The sequence below is a fragment of the Drosophila serrata genome, unplaced genomic scaffold, assembly GCF_035046125.1.
Source record: "Drosophila serrata isolate PLE 108 unplaced genomic scaffold, ASM3504612v1 contig_74, whole genome shotgun sequence".
Taxonomy (NCBI): Eukaryota; Metazoa; Arthropoda; class Insecta; order Diptera; family Drosophilidae; genus Drosophila; species Drosophila serrata.
The window spans coordinates 346,500-360,013 of NW_028256972.1; the positions used below are offsets into that span (position 1 = coordinate 346,500).

Below are 13,514 nucleotides of genomic sequence, written 5' to 3' on the forward strand. Positions count from 1 at the left end.
TTACAAAGACATAAATTCAAATACATGGCAATGGTAGCAATTGTCCGGACGTATCTCAAAGAAAAGTTTAATTGCGGTGCTAGATCATCGGAAATCAAAAAATCGAATTCCTTCCTTACATTATAGAATACCCCAGGTAACGCTGTCGATTTTTTAAATTTAATTTTTGATTTTTTTCGACTGAAGTGATAAACAAACTTTTTTGAAAAAAAAAATTGGCTAATTTTTCATTGTCAAATCAAAATTATGAATAAAATAAATAAATGTGTACAGAAATTGTATTTAAAATTTCATAATGGTCCAGGAGTTTTGAAGTTATGAAGTGCACCGACTTTGAAAATGTGAGTTGTGGGAAAAACGCTTCAAGGTTTTAAACTCAGTAAAAAGTGTAAAACGAAAATCCGGCAGGTATAAAACCACTCGTAATTCGTACATTTTGCTTTAATTTACTTGAAATTTTGACACAATATTCTTAATATATTATGCATTCAATTTTAAAAATAAAAAAAAGTTAAAAAAAAAACATTAAGTACCTTCCTGGTTCAGTAAAATGTTTGAAATTTCAGGTTTATGTTGGATAAGAAATTTTAACATTTTTGAATTGAATACTGTTTGATTTAGATTGATATGAACATGAGGCAATCCTGTTGAAATATTTTCCTCGAGCGACGGCATACAATTATCTACAACAATTTAATTGGCACCAAATGAAGTCATTTAAAATGCCAAATATGATTTAAAAAGTGCTTCGATGTTAAGGATTAATAATTACAATGGTTCGAGTGGACTTTCTAATGCAGGCATTCTTACTTTGCCATTTCCACTACATATTCGCATTCTTTCATCATTCTAATGGGTCCATCCGTCATTCCAATGTTTCCGTACAAACTGAAATCAATCTTACTGTTGTAATTAAAAGTAGCACCAATGAAATTACAGTGGTGTAGATCAGTGACGTCATACACATTGAATGAATTTGTTGATGAATTGTTGATGAATCATCGATTAATTATTGATGAATTTTTATTGATGACAGCCTAGAAAATGCCCATGTTAAATTCATCAACAGTTTGTATGGCCTGTCATCGATGAATCATAAACAGCACACCCTTGACTGTTGAAAAAAAACGTTGATGAATTACTGATGACAGGGTAGAGCCACCTATACAAACTGTTGATGAATTTAACATGGGCATGTCCTAGGCAGTCATCAATAAAAATTCATCAACAATTAATCGATGATTTATCAACAAATTCATAATAAATTTTGAAACAATTCATCGATGTTTCATCAACAAATTTCTCAACGGCCGGGCCATGGTACTACCGATGACTGCCGTCTGGACTACCGCCGTTCCAGTATCGTGGGCAGAGCGTCGTAGTAGAAGTCGGAGTCGGCAGAGCGTCGACTCGGTAGAAGTCGCAGTCAGCAGAGCGTCGCCTTGATAGAAGGCGCAGTCGGCGGGTTAATGACAGTTGATGACAGTTGGTACATGATGACATGCGGTACTGCAGGGCAGCAGCTCTCTCTTACACATACAGCAACATGGCGTGTCTCACAAGACCGATTTCGCGATTGAACCTATTTCATATTTTTACATTTATTTTATTTTTATAATTTATGTGTTACAATATATTATATCTTATTTAATTGAATTAAATAATTCTATATACATACATAATAACGAACTGGCATGACTTTTTTTTGTTATTTAGCATGGTTAATATAGATTTAATAATTCATATATATAAAATTCATACGTATTTATATATTCTGAGTGTACATATGGTATGAAAATTAAATTTAGTTAAATGACTTTTTCAAAATAAACAAAACGCACCGGAAAATCTTCTTCTATTGTGGTGTGGAAACGATTTAATCCAATATTTATTTTAACCTCTATACTTTGTAATTATTTGTAATATTATTATTATTGTGACATAAAAACCTTTAAGTTAAAGTATTAAAATTTAATTAAAATATTAAATTAAGTATTGAAATTAAACACTTAATATATTTATTTTTTTATTACATATAAAAGGGAAGAAAAAGAAAACAATATAAAGGCATTCAAGCGCTAAAAAAATGTAAACAAGCTAATTTCAAAAATATTGCAAAACGCATGTATGGTCGTAAGACATCTTTTAGACTCTTATGTCTTTGGTAGCACGCATTATTTCAGCAAAAACAGCACGTATTCCAGCAGGTACAGAGGTAACAGATGTATGCATTCCGTTCGTACTGGGATCATTAGGCTGTAATCGGCTTAGTAATTTTAGATCGTTTTCAATAAAAGTTCGCTTACCTGTAAATCTAGGTCCATTTCTTTTTTATATAAAACATAATAAATCAAATAAAAATCATATCAAGATAAAACAATCTGTCTACGATCGAATATTGTAATCGATAGGCGTAGTTACTATATTAAGAAAGTCAGAAAATACTTATGGATTTGTGGCGCAAATATATACGGGCATATTTTTATAGCGATTATTAACCTCCAAAAATAGGCTTCTTATCTTCGTGGAAGAATAGGAGAACACACTAGAAGTGGAGAAACATTGATGTTCACGGACATCGATGTTTTCGATGATTTCGGCGAAAACATCGATGTTTCATCGTCGACGTTGTCGACGATCGAATATTGTAATTGATAGGCGCAGTTAGTATATTAAGAATGACGAAAAAATACTGGTGGATTTGAGCCCAAGAGCGTACGGGCATATTGTAACGAATTTCTGTCGTGGTTGTTGTTGGGCCACGGGCAGAGTTCACTACGGAAAGCCGAGCAGAACTTTTTAATAGGTGTGGCTGCCTAGAACCCGGTCTGACCCACTCACTCGTCCAAATCTACACTTGGCCCCATGTGGAAAGATGGTTATTACTTAGCTTTTCTTTTTTAGTGATCAGAGGTGCGTGCTTTTCCAACGGTTACAAATATCGCGGACTCTTCGAATCTGGCGGTTTTCGTTACATTACCCCCCTCTCAGACTCGAGCCTCCTGGCCAAGTAATTTGGGTTTCGGGTCCCGATATGGTGACAAGCGGTTGACATGAACGGTCCTAGTGGTCCCAGTAACGTTGATCTGCGGGAACGAATTTCGCCAAATAGGCGAAACCTCTCAACTATTCCATCCGATTGAGGGTGCAACGGCGTAGTACGAGTCTTTTCCACATCAAGCAGGCGTAGGCAAGCTTGGAATACTTTTGACTCAAAGTTTCGGCCTTGATCCGAGTGAAGGATGAAGGGGACACCAAATCGGCAAAAGACTTCTTGGACGAGCGCTCGGGCTACCGTTTCAGCCGTTTCATTGGGCAGCGCTATGCATTTCGGCCATTTGGTGAAGTAGCACATCACTACAGCTATGTATCGGTTTCCTAGTGCGGTAGTGGGCAGCGGGCTCAGTATGTCGATCGCATGTCGCTCGAATAGAGCGCCGAACACTTTGATTGCAGTTGGCCTACCGTTCGACGAGTAGGTCCTCTTCTGGCATTGCACTCCGTATAGCGGGCGCACCAAATGGCTACGTCGGCTGTTTGTCCGATCCAAAAGTAGCGTTTCTTAAGCTTGGCAACCGTCTTCTTGATGTTGGAGTCTTTCAATCCACGAACTAGTTGTCCTTCCGGCTCTCGGAAGTTAAACAGCCATCGGAGACACGAGTGATCCGTTCGCAGTAGAAATCTCCGGCCATGTAGGTAGTGGTGGAAATGCTTTGTAGCCAAGGCAACGGCTAGCAGTTCTCGTCTAGTTACATAGTAGTTGCGCTTCGCAGCGCTAAACGACTTGCTGTAATACTCCAATACACGCTCCTGGCAATCTTGCCGTTGTCCGAGCACCGCCCCGGCACCGTGGTTTGACGCGTCGGCATTCACAATGAATATTCCATCGGAATGTCCGGAATAAACTTCCGATAATAAGAACATAGCCTCACAAAGGAACGCACTTCCTTTTTGTTTCGAGGTGGTGACCAATCGACGACTTTTCGAACCTTCTCTGGGCACGCTCTTAAGCCCTTGCGGCTGACAATGTGGCCCAGATAGTTAACGTCGGTCCTAAAGAAATAACACTTGTTGGGGCTCAGCTTCAGCCCTACTTTCTGTAATCTGCCGCAATCTGCAAGTGGTCCAGGTGTTGCTCGGCGGTACGTGAGTGTACGATGATGTCTTCGAGGTAAACCAGGGTGAATTTCCTTGTAGAACCGGAGAACAAACTGTCCATCAATCGCTCGAAGGTGGCTGGCGCGTTGGTCAAGCCAAACTGCATTACGTTGAATTCGAACAGACCAGCGTCACACGTAAACGCGGTCTTAGGTCTAGAGTCCTCGTCCATCTCCACTTGCCAGTAGCCGCTCTGGAGGTCCATGGTAGAGAACCAGCAGGCTCCGTGCATAGTGGCTAGGATGTCGTCCATCCTCGGTAGGGTGTATGAATCCTTGACGGTGACGTCGTTCAGACGTCGATAATCTTTTTTTTACTAGGACAACCGGCGAGGCCCATGGGCTGGTAGACGGCCGAATTATGCTTCTAGTCTTCATGTTGGTGACGAGTTACTCAACCTCGCCCTTCCGGGCCATCGCTATGCGATGCACTGGTTGTTTAATGGGTCGAGATTGACTCGTGTCTATGACATGCCGGGTTAAATCGGTATGTCCCGAGTCATCGTCGTTTCTGGCAAACACCCGAGGGAAGCGTCCGATCAATGCCGTCCATTTTGGGTGAAGGTGGGCCGGCAAATTCGGAGGCACCACTGCGTGGGAGGATGCTCCGGCCCCGTCTACTTCTGGGATCGAGGTGGGCATGGGTTCCACGGGCTCCACCTGTCCCACTATCATCTGCGGGGGTAGCAGGTATTCCTGTGCGCTAAGATTCACTAGGTGCAGGGGGTTGGTGTCGTTTGAGGTGTTTACCAAAGTGCTGCCTAGTAGAACATGGGGTGGCAGTTAAGAACTTCTCCCACGTTCCAGCAAAGCCAAAGGAAGCAGTTTTTCCGACCTGCACCACACTGCTACGTGGGTGTCGCTATGTGGCGGGATACTGGTGGGTGCAGTTGAATAGAGCAAATTTCGATGCTGGGTATCCGGGGCATACAGCGGCAGAGATCCCCACGGGAGTCGTAACTGAAGATCCTTTTGATCCACGGTGGCCTCATGGCGCAGCAGAAAGACCATACTTAAAAGGCTCGGAGTGCTGCCATCCACCAGTAGGAATTCGTGGGTGACCGGCCTTCCGGCAATTTCCAGTCTGGCGTTGACTCGAGCGGTAGCCACGAATTGTTCTGCCGAGGGCCCTTGTAGAGTCACTCGGCACGGTGTGCTCGGCAGTCGTTCTGGCAGAACGCTACCATTTAGTAAGGGGACAGCGGCAACGGTGTCGACGACGAGGCGTACCGGATGCTTCTGTAAAACCATCAATCAATGTAAATGTGGGCCACTAGCGGCACAACACGTATACGTAGCTTGACTGGGTGGAGGCTGGATCCCGCGAAGCTCAGGGTCTGGATTTCCAGGTTTCCTTCGGTTCCCTACAGGTGGGCGCTCGGCAAACAAACGGCTCAAGATGGAGTCCACATGGGTCAGGTCCGAATCCTCTTCCTCGGCTGGCGACGGAGATACTGTTCCATAGTACTCGGCGGCGGCCGTAGTTCGGATCAAAATCCTTGGGCAGAACGGCGGGCGGTAGGCGATCTCGCCTAGCGCCGGCTCCTGCGACAACTGTGAACGAGGGTCCTGCGCCTCCTTTGAGGCAGTTGTGACCGTTCTTCTGGGGGTGCTCGTCGACTCTCTTGGTCGGCGCAGCGTGGCGGTATTCTGGATTGCGGTAGACTCTACGCCCTGAGACGGGACGGCACTCTTGGGCGGCGGCGGCGAGAGCAAGGGGGCCAAGCCGGCTTCGACTCCCTTAGGAGGAAGGCTGTGGCGGGCGCCAGGTTGCTCATTGGGCGGCGGCGGCGGCGCAATGAAGTGCGGCGAAGGGTCGCAGAAGTGGGAATCCAGTCCAGTATTCCATGGATGAAGAGGGATAGGAGACGAGAGGAGCGGATACTCGCTGGGGCTTTGGGGGTGGGATGTGAACCTCCGCCCCGAGAAGTTGACGGCAGTTAGTTTCCCGAGGAAGACACGGGTCTCCGGGAGGAGCTTGGGCCGGCCATTTCGGTTTCCTCCTCGGGGTGCGCCGATGTGATCGGCTGCAGGCACGGCGGCGACAGTCATCACGGCGGCTGCTGGGCGTCGCACAGTGGTCAATTTGAGGAAAAATTAAAAAAATAAATGAATTTGAAAGTTTTTAAACACGATTGTCACGTAAATTAAGTAATCTATGATGTCCAATATGTAATATTACATTATTTTAATGATACATACATATATAAGGGCTGAAAGTTTTTAAAGTGTTTTGTAGTGAAATTTAATACTTTCAGATTATTGCATATTATAATGTGCATATCATTTGTAACTCATTTTTTGTATATTGTCCAGACTCTTTTATATACTAAGGCCATAATTCACCAAAAATATCCAAATTCGGTTCAGAGGCTATTGCAATATACTCATCAAATGCTTAACAACTTTTTGTACTAGAACAGCTATAAAATTACCTACAAGTACCTCCAAGGTATGGGATGTTTTTATGGTTTATTATACTGTTTTTAAAAAGATATGTAAGTTTCAGCTGCGTATATTTGCAATTTTAGATTATATTTGATATAATGTCAGATGACGTTGGAAAATTTTTTAATTTTTATTTCTATAATTCCATATTCATGTATTCAATTTACATAAATTTGGTATCAAATGAATGCTAAAAAATGTATCTATTCCTTTTTTTTCTCAATTTTTTTTTGATTTGGTCAGTAGTTTCGACGATATAAGCCGACAAACTTAAAAAGTTTTAATTTTCGCTCGGAGTACAGAAAACAAATCAAAAATATTAAATATATACATATTAAATATATACATAACCATGGCAGCGGCTATTCCTAACCCAGCCACTACGGAGATTACATCAGCTCCCCAGCAAAGAAGCACTGCAGCCCCAGCTGCGAGTTCAGTGCCAGAGAGGAACACCAATACCAGAGAGGATCCCACGTTGGATCTGATTGATGACGCTCGCGAGGCAGTGAAGTCGCGCTTTAGGTTTGGCCGACCGGAGCAGCTTATACGCAGTCAGCTTAACAACGTGCGGGAAGTGCAACTAATTTCGGAGCACAATCTAGCGAAGATGGTTCCCTTCGCTACCCGAGTGAGTAACCTAATTGCTTTCTTGCAGGCGGCGAACGCTGAGCAGCATCTGGGGAATCCATCTCTCATGGAGGAGCTTGTGACCAAGCTCCCTACGAACAAGCGCGTGGATTGGGCCAAGTATGCTGCGACGATCCAGCCCTATCCCACTATAGAGCACTTCAGCGCGTGGTTACAGGATTACGCAAACGTTTTGTGTACCGTTTTGGATGTAGAGGGAAAGGAGCCGAAGCGTCGAGTTCTACATGCTAATATCGACGCCAAGAAATCCGATCGACAGGATGATCGGCACGGATGTTGTCCAATCTGTGGAGGACAACACGCAGTTACGAACTGCAAGTTTATTGGAACTTCGCCACCGGGCAGGTGGAGCATTGTGAAGAGGCATAAGCTCTGCTTCTCATGCTTACGAAGTGGGCATACTACGAGATTCTGCAATATGCATAGTGAGTGCCAGGTGAATGACTGTCGCAGGTTGCAACACCGTCTGCTGCATGGCGCGGACGATGAGAAAAGGCCGCAGCAACGAGGTGGGTACGGTCGAAACAACCAGCAGTCAGTGGTTTCCAGACACAGCCCGGACAGGGAGTCTTCGCCACGAGACGGTCACAGGGACCACGAGGCGAACCAGCAGGCAGCCATAAACAGCGTGGAAAGAAGATCACAGCAGGAAGCGGATTCGCCCGTGCAGAGGAATTTAAGCTGCATTGACGCCGAGGGAGGCTCCTTCTGTTCCTTCTGGACGGTGAATACGTACTCGCTCTTTGATGAAGGATCCACCATTACGATGATCGATGCCGAACTACGGAGAAATCTGGGAGTAAAAGGAGAGCGCCGACAGCTAAATTTCCAATGGTTTGGAGGAAGAGCATCTAGAGAGACCACAAACGTAGTGAGCCTAAAAATAAGTGCAGTTGGAAAGTCCACTCGCCATGTACTGAGAAATGTGTATGACATTTGCAGACGTTAAGTCGGCAGGATGTCAAGGGTGTGCACAAGGATGCGCGTCTGCCGATGAAGCCTTACAGCAATGTGGTGCCGAAGTTGCATCGACCTGGATCACGGAAATCTGGGATTGCAACTAAGAACAAAGCGATTTGCCAGATAGGGACCGTATGCGACCGAAACCAAGCTAGGCTGGGCTGTGTTCGGGCCCGTAAAGGGGAAGTTCACTTCGCCATCACCGAGGTCCTGCCTACTTGCCGTGTCGATGGATGATACGGTGGAAAAATGGTTGAGGATTACTTTTATTGGGAGAACTTTGGTGTGAAGCTTGTGTCACCGGTCGCAAGCAGCGATGACATGAGGGCACAAAGGATACTCGTAGACACCACGGTAAGAGTGGGGCGTCGCTACCAAACGGGATTACTCTGGAAGGACGACCACGTTAAGCTGCCACAGAGCTATGAAGATTGGCGCTGGAATACCGTCGGATCATCAAGGATTATGTGTCAAAAGGATACGCGAGGCAGTTGCAGCCATTTGAAGTCGCGGAGAAGAGTGACCGGATATGGTATTTGCACACTTTGATGTCGAAAATCCGAACAAGCCCGGCTTGTGTTCGATGCGGCAGCCAAAGTTGGAGGAACGCCGTTAAATTCGGCGTTGGACAAAGGGCCTCAGCACTACAAGTCCTTGCCAGCCGTGGTCTTTCATTACAGAGAAGGAGAATTCGGAGTCTGCGGTGACATCAAGGAGATGTTCCACCAAGTGCTGATCCGACCCGAAGATAGATGTTCCCAAAGATTCCTTTGGAGTGATGGTGATGACGGAAGGCATCCGGATGTGTGAAGACTGTGAATGCCCTCAGGTTTCGTCATTCGGATCCAAGAGCAGTCAAGGCCATCGTCGACTACCACTACGTCGACGACTACGTGGACAGATTCGCTACAGAGCGCGAAGCTATTAGCGTATCTACCAGAGTGAAGGAGATACACGCGGAAGCTGGATTCGAGCTATGCAAGTTCTCATCCAGCTCACCCACCGTGGAGACGGCGTTGGGACCACCTGGACAAGTCAAGAGCATTGGATGGGGCGAGGCTGAGCAGAAGATTCTTGCAATGCGTTGGCAGGTAGCCACGGATGACTTCAGGTTCAAAGTGGAGTATGACCGAGTGCCAAGCAGCGTTCTTAGAGGGGATCGAGTTCCAACAAAAAGGGAATACTTGAGCCAAGTGATGTCAACGTTCGACCCACTGGGATTTCTGCCTGATGATTACAGCGAAGCTGTTGCTGAGAGAGATTTGGAGGCAGACAATAAGCTGGTGAGCTTTGAGACGAAGTGTGCCCCGATGAGAACGATATCGATCCCACGGCTGGAGCTGCAGGTAGCAGTTCTTGGAACCAGACTAATGAACACTGTCAAGGAGGAGCACAGTGTGGTCATCAATGACGTGGTTTTATGGACTGACTCGAAGACGGTGCGGAGATGCATTGACAGCACACACTGCCGGTACAAGCAGTTTGTTGGCAATCGGGTGTCGGGGATTTTGGATTCGTCGAAGGTTTTCCATGAGACTCGGTCGCAAAGAGAAGTGGACCTTAGTCAGGAATCCCGATGGTTACGGGGACCTGCCTTTTAGGGCAGCCATCAGACAGCTAGCCGGTGCCTGAAGAGGAGAATAAGCGTGTTCCAGATGCCCCTGATGAAGAGGAGATGCCCAGTGAGTTTGCCTTGGTTGCGGCGAAAGATTTTGTTATCTCATTCCAGAGGTTCTCGAACTTCAGTCGCTTAAGTCGGTTAAGTTAATTTTTCCGCAGAATAAAACGTGCAAACTTCACATCTAATTGTCGGCCTCGGGCCAGGAGTCTTCCCTATTGTTTGGCGGGAACTAGAGATGTGGAGTCGTTAAAGGCAAACCCAAGTGACGCGGGACAGCAGTTGTTTTAGTGTATTCGAACTTTCTTTTATTTTTGTAATGTTTAAAAATTAAATTATTGTCCTATCCTTAGTTTGTAAATAAAATCCAAAAACAAAAACCAATTTAATATCAATGTTTCAGTATATTCATGGTCCAAAGAAAATAATCTATATATATATAAATGCTCTGTTCGTGTCTACTTCCTTTATAGACTTGAAAACTTTTGAAACGTTTAAGCCCAAATTTTGACACAACATGCGTTGAGGTTCCAACTCGGTTATTGTCTACTTTTGATGTAGATAGCTTATCTGCGTTTGCGAATATATCAGTTTTTTTTCGCATTTCCCCGTACCCCTACTGCTGCGCCCTCTACAGGCAGCCAGCTGAATCGAAGCATTTCCTGTCAAACATTCCAAAAATATTGAAACAAGAAATAGGAGAGTAAAATTTAATTTTTTGTTCAGTTTCAGTAAGCCTCTGCACTCTCTATTCGCTGCATCTACTGCTGAATCAAAGCATTTCCAGTCGAACATTAGGAAATACAACTCTTGCTTCCAAATGACGTCATTTGGTGCGGAAATTATAAATGCGCAATTCATGTCAACTTTTAAAATCAAAGGACAAATCTATCACAAAGCAGGTTCCCTGCTTCCGTTCCCAGACAGCGAACACAAATTTCTTCAAATGTACTTCATTGGTGATGATGGAGATGAAGTAGATGCACGTTATGGAATCAATACCTCGCTAAAGAGGCACATTATTTCGCAGCTACAGAAGCTTTTTCACGAAAGGAACAATGTGGGGCGTTTGTTCAAAACAGCAATCGATATGATGCCTTCGGATACCCATAAAATTGTCATTCATGCAGACAAAACGCCTGCTGGAGAACATATCAGGAGATATAATGCTCCAACTATAGACAAATGGCAATTGTCATAGTCGGGGATCAGTTCCAACCTCGAGATATTATTCTCCATCGACGAACGATCGGTCCGAGGAATATATCCATTTGCGGGATGCTGTGATGAATGAGCGTAATACAACCAACGTTGGAAAGCTCACGATTTTGCCATCCTCATACATAGGTAGTCCACGCCACATGCAGCAATATGCTCAAGATGCCATGGCATATGTTCGTTGCTACGGCCGTTCAGACTTATTTACCACCTGCAATCCAGCTTGGGACGAGATAGTGCAGCTGATATTTCCTGGACAATCGTCTAGGGATAGGCATGACATCACAGCCCGTGTTTTCAGACAAAAGCTCAAGTCACTGATGGATTTCATTGTGAAACATGGAGTTTTTGGATCTGTGCGGTGCTGGATGTATTCAGTAGAATGGCAGAAGAGAGGATTGCCGCATGCGCACATACTGATTTGGCTGTATGATAAAATTACTCCAGACGAAATTGACGATGTGATATGCGCTGAGATAATACGGATTTGCATATAGTTGTCATCAAGAACATGATCCATGGCCCATGTGGTACCCTCAACCCAAGTTCACCATGCATGGTAGACGGGAAGTGTTCCAAGCGTTATTCCCGAGCATTTGCAGCCAACACCGTAACAGGGGACGATGGATATCCTCTGGATAGGAGACGGTAAACTGAAGATTGCGGGACTTCGGCAACTTTAAACATGAGAATTGGAGATATTGAGGTAGACAATCGTTGGATGAAATCTCTCAATACCAGGCTGGAAGATACATAAGCAGCAACGAGGCTGCATGGCGAATTTTTTCGTTCCCAATTCATGGACGCTATCCAGCTGTAGTTCACTTGGCAGTCCATTTGGAGAATGGTCAACGTGTCTATTTCACAGAACTAAATGACAGCGTCAGTTGAGGAGACCGCTGTCAGCGGCTAGGACACACAGGTAGACCATTAGATCTGCGCTAAGACAGCGCCCTATTGGAATTTAAAGATGGAGCGTTCCCCCAGGAGGAGCACCCGGTTGAATGGCTATAAAAACACGAGTGGATCATCAGCCAATGAGTAGTGGACCAGAAACCTGGCCGCTGGAAGACATAAGCACGGCACCGGCTATCACTAGCCCAGCCACTACGAAGATTACACCCGCTCCCCAACAGAAGCACAGCGGGCTCAGCCGCGAGTTCAGTGCCAAAAAGGGTCCCACGTCGGATCTCCTGGCAGGGATCGTAGCTGTAATATGCACATATATCGAACGCGGACTGTACTTCATACATTGTTGATATAATTAAACAAACGATAAATATACGAGTTCTTTGACCGAGTGGACGAAATCCAAACCGGTTGCAAGTGTCAGCATAAACTGTCACATGCAGACCAAAAGTTTATAAACTCAAGTGCATAATCATATATCCTCGCGCTTCATACTAAGCGAGCATAGATATATACATAAGAATATATAAGAATACATAAACGTCTCTGTCTACGAGATTTAGACCTTACATCGTTAATAAGAAATTATATGTATAATCAGATAGGATCCAGAGCTGGAAGCGGCACCATTGCAGCCTCCGGAGAATAACAAAAATATAAACTCATAATAATTCAAGAGAAAAAACTTGTTTTAAATATGGGTCTATTAAGTGACTATCCTGTCCGGCGAACTTAACATGGCGACCGTCACAATCTTACTGCAATCTTCGGATGAAATATGTATAAAATGGAATATCACCGTGATAAAGGAGTGAAAAATATTGCCTGACCGTGAATAAAAAAGTGAAGAACCAATGACAACAACAAAATTAACGGGCACGGGGATGGAGGCGGAAAAAGTCTGAGTGAGTATAGTTGGAGTATGGGCAACCGCGAAGCACACAAAAATTAAACAACAAAAAGAATAACACACATTAAGTGGCTATTATACACCCAGATAATGCCGCCCGCATGAAAAACGGCACAAAAGCTAACTGATGACCTTGATTTTTTAGATTAAAGCCTCCGGCTAAGAAAGCCAAATACCGCAACTCACTCAGCAAATATAAAACTAGTAAACGAAACACTAATTAAAAACCCACCATCTCCAAAGTCTGTGTCAAACAAACTATTTCCATGAGCCCAGCGACCAGTTCGAAGACCGGTACCGGCCCTGCATGAGCCTGGACAAGTCAAGAGCATTGGATGGGGCGAGGCTGAGCAGAAGATGCTTGCAATGCGTTGGCAGGTAGCCACGGATGACTTTAGGTTCAAAGTGGAGTATGACCGAGTGCCAAGCAGCGTTCTGAGAGGGGATCGAGTTCCAACAAAAAGGGAATACTTGAGCCAAGTGATGTCAACGTTCGACCCACTGGGATTTCTGCCTGATGATTACAGCGAAGCTGTTGCTGAGAGAGATTTGGAGGCAGACAATAAGCTGGTGAGCTTTGAGACGAAGTGTGCCCCGATGAGAACGATATCGATCCCACGGCTGGAGCTGCAGGTAGCAGGTA

At 44.9% G+C, this 13,514-nt stretch overlaps 1 protein-coding gene across 1 annotated transcript; it reads left to right on the plus strand.

Moving 5' to 3' along the window:
- The first annotated feature begins 8,465 nt into the window (after positions 1-8,465).
- Positions 8,466-9,817, plus strand: LOC147644885 (uncharacterized). Its single transcript, XM_086839478.1, has 3 exons — positions 8,466-8,748; positions 8,809-8,997; positions 9,072-9,817. The coding sequence occupies exons 1-3, from the start codon at positions 8,466-8,468 to the stop codon at positions 9,815-9,817; spliced, it is 1,218 nt and encodes a 405-aa protein (XP_086695604.1).
- Positions 9,818-13,514: the final 3,697 nt, after the last annotated feature.